This window comes from Hemitrygon akajei, chromosome 11 (assembly GCF_048418815.1).
Source record: "Hemitrygon akajei chromosome 11, sHemAka1.3, whole genome shotgun sequence".
Lineage (NCBI taxonomy): Eukaryota > Metazoa > Chordata > Chondrichthyes > Myliobatiformes > Dasyatidae > Hemitrygon > Hemitrygon akajei.
The window spans coordinates 46,894,258-46,914,310 of record NC_133134.1 but is presented as its reverse complement, the minus strand read 5'-3'; the positions used below and the strand labels follow the sequence as shown (position 1 = coordinate 46,914,310).

Here is a 20,053-nt window from a genome sequence, read left to right as displayed (position 1 = left end):
ATGACAGGATGACTGTAATATAATTATTACAAAATATGCATTGGCTCAATGACAAAATGAAAGTGATATCGAATGTTATAACAATTTTTTGTGTTTCTCTCTCTTCCTCTCCCACTCCAACCCAACAATAAAAGTGGTGTAAAAACTCTCTCAACAGATCACAATTTTCATACCCTTAAAGGATATATCTTACAGCAGCAGCTGGAATGAGAGCATCTGCTAAATGGCCGATACGATTCTGCTGATAAAGCCACGAGATCAGCAACATTCCAAGGCCCACGTCAATTAGGAATGAAACAAAGAGGTTGGCTTTTCTGTAAGTTTAAGAAAACAGAAATCGATGTTTACTCATATGTTTACAAACTTTTTTTTATTAAAGCCAAAAAAACAGTGGCAAATGATTTTTGAGAACAAGAAGCCTCACAGCAGCAGAGATGCAAAAGAGTTCTACATCAAAACAGTACAGAAAATTAAAATTCATGGTGGAAGAGGTGTGGTTCAGAGGTTTGGCTGATGAACAAGAAACAGAATAGGCTTAGGAGGGTCTGTTTATGGCTGCCAATATACAGCATACGGAGTGCCACAATGATCGGTGTGGTGCTTCAATACTTCTTTACCAAGCCATTTACATAAAGTTATTGTTTTCTAAATTTGCTGATGATACAAAGATAGCATGGAAACTATTGTTAAAAAGACATAACAAGGCTACAAAAAGGGTCCAAGTACAGTAAGTTAGGTAAGAGGCCAAAGACTGGGCAAATGGTGCATTATGTCATATTCTCCATCTTGGAAGAAAAGTTTAAGAAGTTCTAAATGGAGAGACTACGCAGCACTGAGATACAGAGCAATTCAAGTTTATAGTTTGCAAAAGGCTAGTAAGTAAATAAATTACAGCAAGTAAATTGGAAAAGTAACAGAATTTTGTTGTTTAATACTAGGGGAACTAAATACAAAACCAGAGAAATTACACTTCAGTTATAGTGTAGTATACTGAGACTGCTTGAGATAATGGTTTTATTTAAGAAGTTTAAGCAACTCAGAATTTTTACTGGACTGATAGCTGGAATGAGAATGCTGCCTAATGAAGAACGGTTAGACCAATTAATGTTTCTATCCACAAGAGAATAAAGCATTGAGGAGGGCCTTTATTGATCCTGAAGGATCTTGGCAGGGTGGATGTGCTTCCTTTTGTTGAAAAATAAGCAGATATCAATTTAAGGTAGAGTTTATTTTTCCCTTACAGAGGTTTAAGAATATTTGGAATTGCTTATGATTTCCTTTTCAGGTGCTCAGTTATTCAATATTATCTATGATGACAAAGATAACTGGTCCCAATTTTGTGAGAGGAAATAAAATGTTAATGTGTGTGCATGAATAAGCATGATATTAATCACCATACCCTCATCTTGGCCTCTCTGAGCACACCTCTAGAATGTTAATCCCTATATATAGACACAAGGAAATCTGCAGATGCTGGAGATTCAAGCAACACACACAAAATGCTGGTGGAACACAGCAGGCCAGGCAGCATCTATAGGGAGAAGCGCTGTCGATGTTTCGGGCCGAGACCCTTCATCAGTCCTGACGAAGGGTCTCCGCCTGAAACGTCGAAAGCGCTTCTCCCTATAGATGCTGCCTGGCCTGCTGCGTTCCACCAGCATTTTGTGTGTGTTCCCTATATATAGACCATTGCTGAAAATGGAAAAAAATCAGTCAAGGTGACCAACTCTGTATGGCCTAATGAGGCCATCTCTATTCTTCAGAACTATTTTGAACAGACTAACTGGCAGATGTTCTAGGAGGCTGCCAGAAACAGAGCAGACACAGACATTGAGGAATATGCCTCATCTGTATGAGGTGCGTAGATGTTGTTGGCACCTCATTGCCCAACCACAAGCCCTGGCTGAGTGCCGAGGTGTGCTTCCTACTAAAAGCCCAGAATGCTGCCTACAAATCTGGTGACACAACAGCTCAGGAGCAGACAGCTGAAACTTCATCTTGCGCGTCAAGAGTGCTAGAACTGACTATGCTCAAAAGATTCAGGAATACCTGTCCATAACAATCCCCGGTGTATGTGACATTACCGACTATGCAAGGAAAAACAGTGTTAACTGTATCAGTGAAGCCTCCCTTCAACACATCACTCATTCAGGCTGCTGTCCTCACATGCATCAAATTAGCCGCAATCATTCCTGTACCAATGAACTCCACACTTTCAAACTAAACGACAATCGCCCTGTGACATTGACGCCAATCATCATGAAGTGCTCTGAATGGCTGGTAATGGTATCAAAAGCTCCATTCCTGCCACACAAGATGCTCACCAATAAGCTTATCAACAGAACTGCTCTACCACATGCCATAGTATCTGTTGGTAAGCATATGGCATCTGCCATAGCATCTGTTATACACCTAGCCCTGACACACCTAGAAAACAAGGACACTTATGTCAGAAAGCCATTTCTGGACTTTGGTTCAGTATTCACACTACCATTCCACAGGCCTTGGTAAACAAACTCCCACTCCTTGGCCTATAAACAGCTGGGTAGAGCTGGGTGTTGGACTTCCTAACTAATGGACCTTATATAGTCAAGCTGCACGACTGCTCCACCAAACCCATCATCTTCAACACGGGTGCCTCCCAGAGCTGCACGCTAAGCCCATTGCCATACACTTTGCTCGTACGACTGCACAGGCAAACACCCGAGCAATCATACTGTCAAGCTTGCAGATGACATGACAGTAGTGGGGCTCATCACTAACAATGATGAGATTGCCTACAGAGAGGTGGAACAGCTCAAGTCCTGGTGCCAGGCAAATAACCTCTTCCTCAATGTCAACAAGACCAGGGAGATGGTTCTCAACTCAGGAAAAACTCTCACCACTCACATCCCTCTTTATTTCTGTGGCACAGCAGAGGAAACTGCAAACAGTTTCAAATTCTTGGGAGTGCACACCTTGCACAACCTTTCATTGTCCCAGAACACATCATACATAATCAGGAAACATATCACTAGCACCAGCCTACTAAGGACTTATATATAGAAAAGTGCTGGTAAAGTCAATAACATCATGAAGGATCCCAGTCCCATCGGGAAGGCTATGTAGCATCCATGCCAGGACCACCAAACTCAAAAACAGTTATTTTCCCAAGTAAAAACACAAAATGCTGGCAGAAGGATGACTCCTGATGAAGGGTTTCGGCCCAAAACGTTGTCACTCCCTCCTCCCATAGATGCTGTCTGGCCTGCTGAGTTCTGCCAGCATTTTGTGTTTTTATTTAATTCCAGCATCTGCAGATTCACTCGTGTTGCCTTTATTTTCCCAAGTAGTAAGGCTGATCAACACCTATCCCACCATATCTCCAACCACCACTACTCTATCATTTCTTGTCAGCCACCTTATGTACAGAGAATCCAGCGCCTAGCATCACTTTATGGACATACAAAGTATATAAACTATCTCATGTATTTATATTCATTGTGTTTAGACATTTTAAGAGACACAGTAGAAAATAGGTCCTTCTGGCCCTCCAAGTTGCACCACCCAGCAACTCCCGATTCAATCCAAACCTTAGCCAAATCGTGGACAATTTAAATGACCAATTAACCTACGAATCGGTATGCCTTTAAACTGTGAAAACACATGCTTTACACATGAAGGTCGTACAAACTCCTTACAAAGGACACTGGGATTGAACTCCAAACATCGACACACCGAGCAGTAATAGGGTCAAGCTAACCTCAATGTTACCATGCCACCTATCTTTATTATTGTGTACCTTTTCTTATTGCGTTTTTTTTTCCTGTGCTGCATTGGATCTGGAGTAACAATTTCATTCTCCTTTACATTTGTGAACTGGAAATGACATTAAGCAATCTTGAATGTTGAAAATAAACCATGATGAAAATAAGATCACCATCAGGCTTTAATGTTGCATCCCCAAAGCTCAATGGCTGACCAATCACCATCTAAAGATATTAATGAGTGGCTAACCCTTAAGGCAGTGGTCCGGTGGTTGGAGACCACTGCCTTAAGGAATGAAAAGGAATAAAATGTGTGTATCCTAGTTAATTTTACTAAAATTGTAGTTACCCTATCGAATCCATTATAATTTTATTTTAACATATACTGCTGAGACTTTCCCAATAGTCGCATTCTCCTGGTTTTGCTCACATGATTATTATTTTTCACTTTTCATAGTGCCTATAACAGCCTTTTCTAAAACAGAGAATACAATTCAGCACAGCAGTCCAAATATGGCTAGGTATAGGTACAAGTGTAATTGTCTTCAAATTTTATTCTCATAAATTGAACCTGTTTTGTTTGCATAACCTGAGTTACTTATACTTTATGTATTTGTCACCAGCCCTACCCCATTTGTGCCTCTACCCCATTTCAAGTCCTATTTCTTAAGGTGCCTTCCTTATCCTCACACCAAAACACTCTACTTGACAAAAATCCACATTGATCTTAATTTGGCAAATATGGGTTTGTTAAAGGGTGTTTTTATTTTATCGGTCTTTCTCAATATTTGCTATTTTCCAAACTGACAACATCTGCAAATTGACATTGTAGTTTTAAATCCTGACTGAGAACAATTTGGCAAATAAAAAAATAATTAAGTTTGCCATCACTGGGTTACCACTTCACACCCAGTCAGACAGATTATTTCTCAATATATTTTTCCTGTAACTCCTCATGCTCCTGAATCTAGTAGGTACCACAACTTTATTTAATCACTCACTAAAGTTTGTTTTCATCTAACCTTTTTCATGCTCTTAAGTCACAGAGATGGAAATTAATTCTCCGTTGTTTGTATTAAAAACATTATGTGCCGGTATTCAAATTCCAAAATGTAGCTCCAACTACATTCAGACGAAGGCAGCAATCAGTGTAATGCTATAGATTTAGTGCAAGACATTGTGGGTTAATTTTCATCCCCCAAACTCTCTCAACTGATGTGAAGGAGTGCCAATTTCTGCCTTGGCACCTGCCAATATGGGCAACAATTTTCAATGTGCTCCAACTTCAACTAAAATTACAATTTAATGGTGCAAGCTGACATTCCATTTACAACCACTTATTTCAAGTAATACATTTTTTTAAACTGTTCAAATGGGGTAACCACAGGGCAGTTAATTCCAGTAATTCAATTCAGTATAGCTGCAACTATAGCAAACAGGCTGGTTGTGGAAATGCAAGAGCACAGTAAATATCCTTACAGCATGTCTAGATATGGAATGTTCCACAAAGTAAAACAATTATATTTCTAACTTAAAATTCAATAAAGGAACAGCAGAAAATAAAACTCAATATGACTTTTTTCCTATTCAATATTTTTTAATATGTGTGCAAATTATCATCTATTTATGTAGAAATTCCAATCTAACTGATAAAAACAAACTTTTAAGCCTGGACATTGACTCACGGGTGGAAGGTTGGTCAAAGAACAAAGAAGAATGAGCTTCTCCTCAGTTTTGGCAAATTTCATTACAGTATTTGATAAGACCATAAGACACAGGAGCAGAATTAGGTAATTTGGCCCATCGAGTCCTCTCTGCCATTTCATCACGGCTGATCCATTTCCCTCTAACCTTTCACGCCCTGACTAATCAAGAACCTATCAACTTTCGCCTTAAATACAACCAATAACCTGGCCTCCACAGCCGTCTGTGGCAATTCCGCAGATTCACCACCATCTGGCTGAAGAAATTCCTCCTCATCTACATTCTTAAGCAATGTCCTTCTATTCTGGGGCTGTTCACTTTGGTCTTAGACTTCCCCACCAAAGGAAACCCTCTCCACATCCACTCTGTCTAGGTCTTTCAACATTTGAAAGGTTTCAACAAGATTCTCCCATCATTCTTCTAAATTCCAGTGAGTAAAGGCTAGAGCCATCAATTGCTCCTCATACAATAACCCTTTCATTCCCAGAATCATTTTCATGAGCCTCCTCTGAACCCTCTCCAATGTCAGTACATCCTTTCTTAAATAAGGGGCCCAAACCTGTTCACAATACTCCAAGTGAGGCCTCAGCATTACATCACTGCTTTAATATTCTAGTCCGCTGGAAATGAATGCTAACATTGCACTTGCTTTCCTCATCACCAACTGAACCTGCAAATGTACCTTTAGGGAATCCTGCTCGAGGACTTCCAAGTCCTTTTGCACTTTGGATTTTTAAATTTTCTCCCCATTTAGAAAATAGTTCATGCTTTTATTTCTTCTAAAGTGCACGACCCACATATCCCGACACTCTATTCCATTTGCCACTTCTTTATCCATTCTCCTAATCCTCAACATATAGGCTAACTTTCAAGGACATTTCAATGCATATTCTCGATATTCATGGCTGATTTAGTTAATATTTTTTTTTCAGTTTTGCCTTTACACAGTTTGTTATCTTTTGCACATTAGTTGCTTGTCTGTCCTGTTGGATGCAGTCTTTCATTGAATCTATCATGTTTCTTGTATTTAATGTGTATGCTCACAGAAAATTAATCTCAGGGTTGTATATGGTACATGTACATTAATAATACATTTATTTTGAACTTACTAAAATAAATCTATTGACTATTAATTTTTCTTTTAAGGTTATTTCTAGTTGGAAAATCATGGCAAAACTACTGTACCTCATAAACTCAGCATGATTCTGTGCTTTTGTAGTACTTGCAATCGTCTGCAAGTGATCCAAACGATGTGCAAGCTGTGCACATGTTGAAAGCCTATTCCATAAGATATGCAGAGGCCATATGTTTAATACTCTAGAGCAAAAGAACAAAAATAACATTACTTTTTCTTGCATTCAAAACAAGAAGAGTTTATCAATTTCTGTATCTAATCAGTGCGATATGGCTATCATTAGCAATACTAGCATTTATTACCCAACCCCGATTTGCCATGAGACAGCAGTGACACTACCTTCTTAAATTACTAATTTTGGTCAGCATGGTTTAGCAACTTGCATGAGGCAGATACCTCTCTGGGCATTTAATGATTAACCATATTGAGGATGGCTCAATTTGTTCAATAAACAGTATGGAATCATATTTTAAATAAAAATCAGCTAAATTCATGATAATTAATATCAGCTTCTAATTGAATCAATTAAATACATTTATAATACAAATTGCTCAGTTACTATGGTGGAGATATCAACCCATGACTCCAAGTTGTTCAATCAAGGCTGTGGATTACCCGCACTATAACCTTTATTAAAAACTGTTTACATGCCCTTAAAATTTCAGAAATAGGACTTTATTACAATAATTAGGAATTTTGTAGCTACTGTTTTAAAGAATGAATTTGTGTCCGGGCTAAACATCTCATAAAATTCAGAAGTATCAAGTATGTAAATTCCTGTCATACCAAAATCAAACATTTAGTTGGCTTGATTTTAACACTCTGAAAGAGGAAGTGGGGAAAACAGGGCTTGAGCAAGACACACTGAACTCCTAGGCAATAAGCAGATAAAGAATTGAGAAATAAATACAGAAAGGACTGAGGAACATAAATTAGAATGGGAAAATTCAATGCCAGTTACAGAAAATAAAGGACGAACAGAGAGGGAACAAAACAAAAACTTTGCTTTAAAAATAACATTTAAGTATTCAGCAAATCATAAACAGAAAAGTGAATATCCTGGAAATGTTCACTTAAGGGATATTTACAATTGGTGGTCATTTAAAATTCTTACTTCATTAAGAGGTCACACATGTGAATTAAATTCTGTCAAGTTTAATGTGCAATTTAGGTTCAAATGCAGCTGCATTTATAATGAAAAACATTATAACTGCATTTCACCCTCAGTTTTTGACTGTAACATCCAGCACATTATTACACTTCTTTTCCTCTTTGGAATGTGCTGGTTGATTTCTGCATAAATGACGAGGGGGACATGGCCTGTTATATATTTGGTAAAGTCCAAACAATTATCACAAAATTGATTTCAAACATAATACACTGAAAATACTTGGGCCAGGCAACTCTATAGAGTGGGTAGAGAAAGTTAATATTTCAGGTCAATGACTTTCCATCAGAAATGGGAAAAAAAAATGGGAAACAGAACATATTTTAAATTGAAAAGGAGGAGAAGGTAGAGAACAAAGGAAATATCTATGAAAGGGTGGAGGCAAGAGAGACTGAAAGACACAAAACCTGATGGTGCTGGCAGAATGTGGTGAAGCTTTGTTAGTCATAGCTGGTTCATCAGGTAGGGAGAGATGAATGAGTACGGAGAAGAAGAAAAAGATAAACTACATAAACCAGAATTCTGGAGAAAAAAAAGGATATGATTGAAATGTTCAGGAGCCACCTAGTATCTGGAAAGAGAAAATACTGACTTAACACAATCACTGATGATCTTTCTTCGAACTCACCAGTCCTGATACAAATTGGGGTTTTGAAATTGTCGAATTTAATGTTAAATCCCAAGACCTACTCGACAAACACTTCTCAAGATTACGTTGGGCTTTGCAGGAACAGAGTAAGAGGCATGAGGCAAAAGATTAGAGTGAGAATGAGAGGCATAATTAAAGTGAAGACAACTGGAATCTTTGCCAATTGAAATGTGGTGTTCTACAAAATGGTCACTCAATCTGCATCCAGTTTCTCCAATGCAGAGAACACACTGAAAGTTATAAATTCGTAAGTACAAAAGGGTTGCTGCTTCATTTGTAGGAATGTTTAGGTCTCAAGTTGATGGGCACCAATGAGCTACGAGGGCATATACCACATGTTCAGTCCTTGCATTGGACATTGCCAGAAAATAAGAAAGTAATAAAATAGTGGACCCATGGAAAATACTAACATTCTCCTGCTAATACAGATGCATGGATGGCCACAAAGGCTATCAGCTTTTGGGGAACTGAGCTGTGTGCATGCTTTAAGCAGTCATCTAAGTCAAAAACCTGCACATAAACTCTGTTAAATGAATTATTCATTTACAAACTGGATCTGAGTAGCCTAGATTAAATACCTAGGGCTGCTGAGAAACTTTTGTTTTATTTCTCCAGGCACTGGTCAATGGCACTCCTCTCCGGAATAATGTTGAACGATGATGTAACTGCTGAAGCTGATTAGTGTCCTTTGTACAATACGTCATTTTGGACAGCGGGAAAATTGGGACAAACTATTTCAGATCTTGTTCAGACTAATTAACTTTGAGGAATGGAAAACAATATTCAAGGGCAAGTTGCAAATGACTATGGACAGGATGATCACCCACGTAAACAGGAAATGAATTCTATGAGTAATTGCTGTAGTTCTGTTCAGAATCAAATTTAGAGAGAGACATATGTGAGCTGAAGTTATAATTAAGAGTTGAAGTCATATCAGTTTTTAGGATGGAGAAGACATCAATGCACGGTATTTTGGATTTTTTTTAATCTTGTTTTTTTTTGGCTTTCTTATAATTTTTATTTTATGCTCATGTTTATATGTTATGTGTATACAATGGATTCTGTTTAATTGGGTGATCAATTAATTGGGATAAATTTTAAAGAACAAAAACTAATTGAGAAAATAGCCAGAATTCCCTTTGTTTATTTGGGACTCTGCCGATTAATTAGGACAGGAGACTGTTGTCAAATATTTTCTACCTAGCATCAGTCATGTGCACTTTTGTGGCTGCTAGACACTACACTGCATTTAGACCGAAGAGTTTTTAAGAGTTGTGCTAAATAAGCTGTCCTGACTAACCAATGACCCAACTAAAGAAAAACCAATTTATTTCTAAGCTTTCTTCATTCTAATAAATGATCATTGAGCTGAAACATAAAATCTGCTTTTCTCCCCACAGATGTTACCAAGGTATTATTTCCAGTATTTTCTATTTGTATTTCAGATTTTCAGAATCTGTAGTTTTGTTTTGGTCATGAAGCCATATGAACTCTGCATTGTCATCAGTACATAACCACCAATGCAAGTATATCAATAGCAGTCTTCTTCAACACAGGGAGACAGTCACAGAGGAAGGGCGAAACAAGTTTGTGCTATTAGACAACTAGCAATAAAGTTTGAGTCTCCACGATCTTCAACATATTCAAACAACTCTATCCAAATCTCATCAGTTCAGCCGAAGTGTGGTTCTTTTAGAAAACCCTTTTTAATCACCAGAAATATTTAAGCACTCACAATGAATATTATGTTAATAACTCAGTAAATCTATTATGTTCAAAGGTCTACATCTACATTTGTTTAAAAATACTGTCAATTTCAAAAATTCATGTTTATATCAAACTTATTAAGGTCTATTTAAAGCATCAGGGTGATGGAATGGTTGACAAATCAAATGGGCTGCTTCATGCAGGATCACGTACAATCACAAGTGTTATTGTAGCTGCACTCATCCAGGTAAGTGAGAAAATGCCAGACACTTGGCTTGCACTGCATTGATAGTGGAAAGGCTTTGGGAAAGTCAGAGTCATATAGAATGACTCTGAATATAGAATGACTCTATAGAATGAGCCATTCTGCACACCATGCCTGTGCCTACCAGAGAACATAGAATCCCATGACAATGACAAATATTTTCCAGCACATCTCAATGCTACCCTGTCAAATGTTGCCTTGATATGGAAGTCGATCACTGCTATCTACCTCTGCAATTCAGCTCTTTGTATTTGTTTGAATCAAGTCTGTGATGAGCAATCCTTCAGATTGTCTAGTGGATGCCAAGGTTGTAATTGTACTGGAACTCCTTGACAGAGGTGTGGGCTGTTCTGGAGTAAAGGCTTCCATTTTTGGCTGTTTTTTATCATCTGGCGCCATTATCTGATATCATGTACAGTGAATTTAATTGGCCAAAAACTGTTCTGTCATTGTTGGGATCATGGAAGGAAGCTGAGATTGGTTGCTAATGCTTTAGTCTTGTTTTCAGGACTCAAATGCTCAGCTCTGCCATAATTGAGAATGGGTATATTTTTGCAAATGGAAGAAGGAGTCAGCAATTTGAATGCATTATAAATGTTCTCTCTTGGTGTGCATGAAAGCACCAATTTATGTATAACAACTACCAAAATAACGTCATGCTAATGACTAGGCAATACGTTTTTTTAATAGTTAAAGATAAATATATGCAAAGATAACTTCCTAGGTTTTCCCCAAAAAGAGCCAATGGGTGTGTTTAAAAGTCAGTTGAGAAGGTAAATGAATCCCTGGCTTACTCTCTCATCTGAAAGATGACAGCTCCCACAATGCAGCACTCGCTTAGTATTACACTGATTCATGAGCTGGAACTTGAATTATTTACACTTTGAGTGGGAGATGAAGTGTCAATCTTTTTGAATTGAGGCCAAGAGACACAACCAAGTTATGTAAATTAAATACAACATGTAAACATTTGATAAAAACCTCCATTGCTTTGCCATAAATTTCTCACTTTCCCCAATTTTATAATTTGTTCCTTGGCACCCTTGTTAAGCACTTTAATAAAAAAAAAGGCTGTATTTGTATTCATAACTATTTTAGATAAAATTAGTTTGAAAATAACTCAGGGTTTTTATATTTTGCTAAATTTTCATTCCCTCTATAAACAACAATGCTTAGTAGTGACATGAAAAAAATAGAAGCTACAATTATACTTAAGGAGCAAAAATGACATGCTTTTTACTAGTACAACCTATACCCTCAAAAGGTTATTCATAATTAACCAATCTATAATAGCTACCTGGCAAAGCCAAGACCAAAGTGCAAAACTTCAAAGAGTTTACTAATTACTCCTGCAAAGTCTGCTATATAAACTATTTCAGTCTTGTTTCACATGCAAGATAAATTAAAATAGTAAATGTTTTGTTAATCTAGGCTACAAAAACTTTAGTTTTGACTATATGAGGTTTTTTTTTCTAAATCAATTACCTGCTTTTGCAGAAATTCAACACAAAATTCACCAGGAATGAAAGAACCATACACACAGGTACAGATGCTTGCTTTGTAAGTTCCACAACAACACTAGCCTCTCGTCCTTCAGACTGCCAGTGAGTAAATTTGATTGGAGTTTCATCATATTTATCAATCATAAACAAAAGTTCGCATTTAGCAACAGTATCAAAAATTTCAGCAAAATCTGAGGTACTGACTTCTGACTCCAGTCCAGTGATGTGGTTTTCCTGGAAGATTTTAGTTTCCAGATCATGCAATTTTGACAGCATCACCTTGCGTTGATCATAGTGAATTAAGATAACGTTTTCCTTGTCGTTCTTACTACACTGTCGAACTACATGGCAGTCGAATACTGATTTGTTTTCTTTATCTTGCGTTAACTGGAACCACAACTCATGAGGAAAGATGGAGCTCAGATCCTGCAGGAATTGATCAAGGTTTTCTTTTGGCTGAGAACTATAGCTGTTCCAGGATCCGAGCACTGAGACATCTACGGTAGTCACGTTCTTAATCTGCTCGAGATACTGCTTAACTTGGCCTGGGATGAAAGGGTAGTGAATAATTGCAAGTACAACTGCAGCATTCTGCTCTGGAATCCAACGACCTAGCAGTAAGCCACTTTCTGCTTCTGGACAGCAGCTTGGAAAAAACACCTTGATGACCATGTTACGATTTCACAGATTCTTCACTTTGTGTCTGTAAAATAATTCAAAGCACAATTATAGAAGTTGCTGAACTTGAAACATGAGGCCTCAATGTGTACATTGGAGCCTAGATGTGAACATCACCGATAGCCTGCCATGGTCTAACCAAATAATGTCACTGTTACAAAGCTCACCAACACCTCTACTTCCTAATGAGGTTAAAGAAATTTAGCATGTTCCTATTGACCTTCACAAATTTTAATCTAGGTTTACCATCCAAAGGAAGTGCAGTGAAATTTATCAACCCACCACCTAGACCATGCTCTTTTCTTGCTGTTGCCATTAGGTAGAAGGTATAAGAGCTTCAGGACTTGCACCACCAGGTTCAAGAACAAAAGAGGATAACTACACTCACTTGCCCATCCATTGAGATGCTCCCACAACCAATGATCTCACTTTAAGGAACCTATAACTCATTATCTCATGATCTCATTATTTATTGCTATTTATTTTTATTTGCATTAATACAGTTCCCTGTCTTCTGCACTCTGGTTGATCTTTCATTAATCCTGTTATAGTTACTATTCTGAGTATGCCCACAGGAAAATGAATCTCAGGGTTGTATACGGTGACATATATGCATTTCACTAATAAAATTGACACTAGCTATACCTCTCACTATCTAAATAGCATAATTAAAGATCCCAAATAATCTCTCTATATTTTAAGACTATTAAATCATTCCCTAGTATGATAGAATAGACTCCTGACCTCACAATCTGCATTATGATCTTTCACCTTACTGTCAACCTGCATTGCACTTTCTCTGTAGCTGTTACACTTTATTCTGCATTCTGTTATGGTTCTACCTTGTACTCCCTCAATGTACTGGAAAATGTATTGATCTGTATGAACAGTATGCAAGGAAAGCCTTTCACTGTACCTCGCTCGGTACATGTGACAATAATAAACCAATTCCAATTTCAAGTTTTTAGATGGTGGAGAACGTTTGCACAATTACCCTGAATGCCCAGGGAGGGAAAACCAGCCTGGGCAATTTGTTCCTGACAGCTACCTAATGATTCTTGTGTACGTATGACAAAAATAACATTGGCTGTGAAGCCATGCCATCCAGCCAATGTCAAATAATCAGACAATTTTAGTCCTACAAGTCTTTCATATGAATTTAGTCCTAAATTCATCCGAAATAGGAAAGATTATCTCCCTGAAGACTTTCTCATTCCTTTTTTTAAATGACCTTCCCTAGCCTGTATCCTTCTTATAAGAGGGAGGACAAGGAGTTTAAGGGTTTGAAAACTGATACCTCTACTTTTTCAGAACCCTATAGAATTCAGCATGTTCCTGTTGTCCGTTACAGCTTTTACAGAATCATATCTATGCATCAGAACTTGGTATTGCAACTGCTCTAACCATGACTGTAGCCATGGATACAATAATTTGTAGCCATTTGTGAATGTAGCCATGATGCATGATGCATCAAGCCAGTCCAGTTTCCAATCATGAAAACCAGTTTCTCCTCCACTGACTCAATCTGCACTTCCCACTGCCTCTGGAAGGCATAATCAAGGATCTCCCTGCCCATGTCTTTCAGTCATTCTCTCTACTCTCCTGTCCAACCAAGCAGTAAATACAAAAGCTTGAAAGCGCCTAACACCAGACTCAAGTAGAGCCTCTATCCTGCTGCTGGTGGTGGCATCCGTCGGTCTCGAGAGACCATGGATCTGCGCCTGGAGTTTCCAGGGCGCAGGCCTGGGCAGGGTTGTATGGGAGACCGGCAGTTGCCCAAGCTGCAGGCCTTCCCCTCTCAACGCCACCGATGTTGTCCAAGGGAAGGGCACTAGGACCCAAGCAGCTTGGCACCGGTGACGTCGCAGAGCAATGTGTGGTTAAGTGCCTTGCTCAAGAACACAACACGCTGCCTCAGCTGAGGCTCGAACCAGTGACCTTCAGGTTACTAGTCTGATGCCTTGCCCACTAGGCCACGCACCAACACATCCTGCTGCTACCATACTCTTAAATGGACCCCTCATAAACTAAAGGTGCACATATTCCATAGCTACAACACTACATTGTGCATTCCATTGTTTTCACCTCAATATATTTACTACATATGTAATTCCATATGTACAGATGACACACAAAAATCTTTTTACTATCTCAGTGCATGTGACAATAGAAAGCCAAAAGCACTATCAAATTCATATCTTTCCAGACACTGCCTGACTTGCTGTGTGTTTCTGATTTTGAGTTTATTAAGCTTTCTTGTTCTAAAAAGTATCATCCACACTCTTGTTTCCTCTTAACCAGGCCAATCAATTCTTTGTGCCAAATATTTATTTTTCTAAATGTAGAGATTAAGATGCATAGGATCCATAGTGACATCAGCATTTGGATCCAAAATTGCCTTGCCCATATACATACATACACACACACACACACACATGACTTGGATGACAATGTGTATGGGTGAGTTAGTAAATGAAACAATGATTGGTTTATAGATAGTATGGTACAGTAAGACTGTCAAAGGATACAGTGGGTTATGGATCTATTATAGCTGGCTGGAGAAATGGCAGATAGAATTTAACTTGGGCAAGCATGAGCTGATGTACTTTGGGAGATCAAATATAAAGGGAAATTACACAGTTAACTGTACTTTTTATGTACAGAGGAATTTTGGAGTCCACGTCCATAGCTCCCTGGACATGTCTGCATAAGTTTATAGTGTGATAAAGAAGGTATTTAGAGTTTAGGCATTGAATTTAAGTTATTTTGCAGCTTTATAAAACTCCGGTTTGGCTGCATCTGGGGTACTGCAATTAATTCTGATGACCCCATGATAGGAAGAATGTGAAGGCTTTGGAAAGGGTACAGAAGAGGTTTACCAGGATGCCACCTCGATTAGTGAGTGTGGACTATAAGGAAGATTGGATAAAGCTGGGTTGCTTGCTCTGTTGTAGCAGAGGTTGAGGGGAAACCAGGGGTGGTGGTGAAGGCAGATACGGTAATCATTCTTAAGAGGTTCTTAGATAGGCACAAAATATGCAGGAAATGGAAGGACATGGACTAGTGCAGGATGAAGGGAATAATTAACTTAGGCTTAATTAGTTCTCCACAACATCCTGGGTAGAAAGACCTGTGTTTGTGCTGTACCATAATGTTCTATATCTCCTTTCCCTTAACCTCTGACAGATCCACTTTCAGAAAAACTTTACAACTAATTTGTCACCATTTATCACTCTCTGCTTTTCTGCTGCAGCACGTTCTCCTTGGTTGTGTCCTTACTCTATTTGAGGTTCTGATTTACTTGACCCGAGATGAAATAGTAAGTGTTGGCAATCCAAGGTGCTTTCTCAGGGAAACGCAGAGACCACATGCCATTCATGACATCTGACACAGCATCCTTTAGTATGCTGCCTTCTTCGGATGCTGTAGAGAGTAGTGGACTCAGCGCAATACATCAAGTGCACGTCACTAAAAATATACACGTGAGGCACTGCCAAAAGGTAGCATTAATTATCAAAGATTATCCGAGTCACACTATCTCATCGCAGTTACCATCGTAGGAGTTTCAGAAACCGAAAGTTCTACAACTCCAGATTCTAGAACTACTTTCCTTCAAACATTCGGTTCTTGAAGCAATTTGCACAACAGTAGCCACAATTTCAGTATGACAATATAATGACTTATTTGTACTACAACAGACTCTATACTTTTATTCTGGTTGTGTTATTTATTGGATGATTTACGTTTTTTTTGTGAATGTTGTGTCTTTGATGCAATGTACCCGTGATGCTAATGCAGGTAAAAGTAAATTTTTCAGTGAATCTGTGTACACGCGTTCTTGAGCATATGGCAGTAAACCCGACTTAACTTACAAGATCACTGCACACCAGCCACATTGCCTCCGTCTGCGCCGGTTCCAAATTCAACTCAAGTAGCCTGACCGAGGGAGCGGCACTCAGCTGCCTTTGAAGGTCGAGTGTCCTCTCCTCCCTTGAGGTGAGAGGTCGGTTGTTATGGAAACGGAGCGGCCCAAGCCGGGCGCTGCGAGAGGCGCCGAGACATTAAGGCTGCCCTTAATGTAGATGACCAGCGATGGTTGCGATCAACGCCAGGAGTGCGAGTAGCAATACATCACTACCAGAAAGTCAGCAGCCAAGGGGACAACGTCGCTAAAGCAGCCGCCACTAAGCAGTGCAACCCGAAACCAGCCCGACTGGAAACACATGCCCAACCGTGAGGCCCGGGTAATGTCGAGCGTGCTTTGGCGGTGGAGTTGTATCACCACAGTACGTACGACCCGCAGGAACACTGAACACCAGTCATTCCGGCAGTGTACGGCAACGAGCAAGCTCGCAAGAACAGCAAGGCGATAATTCATGTTAACATACAACATAGAAGGCCATTCGGCCCGTCAAACTGAAATGAGCCCACGGGGCAATTGTGGTAAACTATTCGTCCCAGATTTAGAGTCATCTAAATACATGAGACAAATTATAGTGGCAATTAACCTTCCCGTGTCTTTGGTAAGTGAAAGGATACCAGAGCATCCCGGGAAACCCATGAGGTTAAGGAGAGAACATGTAAACTCATGCGCAGCGGCAAAGGTCAATATTAAGCCCAGACAACACAAGGACAGGATGAGGCCATTTGGCACATCGACTCTGCTCCACCTTTTGATCATGGCTAATTTATTTCCCTCTGAATCCTAAACTCCTGCCTTCTCGCCATAACCTTTGACACCCTTATTAACCAAGTACTTAGCAACCTCTGCTTTAAATTTACCTAATGACTTGTTTCCACTGCCATATGTGGCAATGAATTCCACCAATTCACCACCTTTTGGCTAAAGAAATTACTCTTCATCTCTGTTCTAAAGTGAAATCCTTCTATTTTGAGGCTGCACATTCTGATCCAAGGAGAGACGCTCTGTACATCCACTCTATCTGGGCCTTTCAATATTCAGTAGGTTTCAATAAAAATCTCTCCTGATTCTTCTACCTTACAGTGAATGCAGGCCCAGAGCCATCAAAAATTCCTCTTGCATTAACCCTTTCATTCCTGAATTATTCTTGTGAACCTTCTCTGGACCCTCTCCAATGCCTGCACATCTTTTCTTAGATAAGGGGCCCAAAACTGCCCACAGTACTCCAAATGTAGCCTGACCAATACCTTATATAGCCTCAGCATTATATTATTGCTTTTATAGTCTGGTCCTCTTGAAATGAATGCTAACATTGCATTTGACTGACTCAATCGTATTGAACTTGGGTTTCTAGTATAGTGACACAGTCATCATCATCATTATGAGCTGTGCAGTATGACGTGGGTGATAACGGTCTATGATCATGATTGTTCTTGGCAATTTTTTTTTACAGAAGTGGTTTGCCATTGCCTTCTTCTGGGGAGTGTCTTTACAAGATGGGTGACCTCAGCCATTGGTGAACAGTGGTCGCATAACCAAGACTTGTGTATGTGTCAGCTGGTTATACGACCATCCACCACCTGCTCCCATGGCTTCACATTGACCCTGATCAGGGGGTTAAGCAGGTGCTACACCTTGCCCAAGGGTGACCTGCAGGCTAGAAGAGGGAAGGAGACCCTTACACCTTTGGTAGAAACGTATCTCCACCCTGCCACCCAAATTAAATATTTGTTTAATAAGGGAAATAGGGACACAATAGGTAATCAATTAGTTTACCTTTGATAGTGGGAAAATTATTGGAATCCAATGAATAAGCATTTTAGAAAAGTGAGGTTATTTGGTCAAGTCCAAATGGCTTTGCTAAGAGAAAGATTTTTCTAACTTGATTTAATTCTCAGAGGTAGCAAGAAAGATTGATGAGAGCAAAATATTTTATGTAATCTACCACAGATTTAGTAAGCCTTTTGATAAAATTCACAAGGCAGGCTGGATCAGCTTTAAGGAAGCTTGACTCTTAACTCTTAATCAAGCTTAACTCTTGATTAGTTTTAAAACATTTTATTCAATTTAAAAGGCACCTCAACCAAGTTATGTGCAATGTAAAACTAATGCTTCACTCGTATTCAAAGGTACATATTCCTTCATATATTAACCCATTTACCCCAGCACTTGGTTCATTTCCTACTTTGACTTGGCAGTCAGGTGCTCAGCCAGATGCTTCATTAATATTATGAGAGTGTCTGTTAGTAATATCTTCTCAGGAAATGCATCGCAAATTGCAAATAGCCTTGTATGAAAATAATGTTCTTCAGATTCCCTTAGATCTCTTACTTCTCATCTTAAATCTATATCATACCAAGTCATGCCTCTCAATATTATATACTTGAAATGGCTTTTTGCTTGGCCTCCACCTTTCCAATGAAAACAAGCTCAGGCTACCCTGTACATCATAACTGAACCTTTCCATCCCAGGCAACTTCTCAGAGAATCTCCACTGCAGAGGCAATTTCCAGTAGCATCATATCCTTCCTATAGTGTGGTGACTAGAACTACAGATAATATCCAGCTGTGGCCTAATCAGCATTTTATAAATTTGAACCAAGACCTCCTTGCTCCTATATGCTTAGAAATGAAGCAAACATGGTGTATACATTCTTCCTTACCCTATCAATCTGCGCTGCCAGTTGAAAGATTTTGTACACTTAAGTTCATTTGTTTTCGGACCGGGGCTGTGGCATAGTGCTTTGCTATCTCCAGGGATGGCCTGGAAGATGTGCATCCTCAGATTGCAGCCCTGTGGCCAAACCAGTTCCTGGCAGACTTTGCCAATTGAGTTGTTGTGGGATATCAAAACATTGAGACAGCGGGCAGTATGTTTGCTAATTGATGGCTGCTGTCGGAAGAAGGAACCCATACTCGAGTGATTCCCCCCCCACCTCTTTTTTGGTGGAGAGTGAGAAGCAGTTGATCCTTGAGATTGGGAGAGGGGGGGGGGATGCTTGGAAAAGCAACATGGAAGGTTGTAACATGTGAACAGTGACCTGCTAGTCTTCTGCTCTCATTGTTACAGGAGCGACCTCTCCTTTGCTGGAGAGAGAAAGCTTGTCTGAGATGCCAAAAGTGCTGCGTTGTGGACTGCAGTTTTGATGGACTCTGGATCAAGGTCTCTTTTGGGGGCCTTTGCTGTTGCTAGCATGGTGGGGGGGGGGGGTGGGAGGGGTAGGTGCTTCTGCTGGCATGAGTTGGGGGGAAGGGGAGTGTTGATGTTTTTGCTGCTGCCTCTGCGAAGGGTTGGGGAGGGGGGCTTTGGTGTTCCATCATTCATTCTATGGGGTCTCTTGTTTCGTGGATGTCTGTAAAGAGTATGAATTTCAGGTTGTATACTGTGTACACTCTCTGATATTAAATGAACCTAAATGAAATGAAATGAACTCTCATTGATGATAGATATTCTATCTGTATTTTGTTATGGTACACACCCAACCACACCAGTGTTTAGATGTTCAGATTTTTCAGAGTATGAATAACTGACGCAGTCCCTATAAAGATTTAGGCCCGCTCTGCTAATTGGTGGCCA

At 39.4% G+C, this 20,053-nt stretch overlaps 1 protein-coding gene across 2 annotated transcripts in view; it reads right to left on the bottom strand.

The window, feature by feature from the left end:
• pigq (phosphatidylinositol glycan anchor biosynthesis, class Q) overlaps window positions 1-20,053 on the bottom strand; it is a 53,728-nt gene that overhangs the window by 27,667 nt on the left and 6,008 nt on the right. The window contains exons 1-4 of one of the 2 annotated variants that reach the window (XM_073060769.1): window positions 16,427-16,804; window positions 11,860-12,579; window positions 6,636-6,767; window positions 194-314 (exon numbers count right to left, since the gene is read on the bottom strand). In XM_073060769.1, the coding sequence (XP_072916870.1) occupies window positions 194-314; window positions 6,636-6,767; window positions 11,860-12,548 (942 nt within the window). In that variant the 5' untranslated portion in view covers window positions 12,549-12,579; window positions 16,427-16,804. Of the gene's footprint in view, window positions 1-193; window positions 315-6,635; window positions 6,768-11,859; window positions 12,580-16,426; window positions 16,805-20,053 lie in introns of those variants that run through there. The other variant, XM_073060770.1, reaches the window with a different exon arrangement.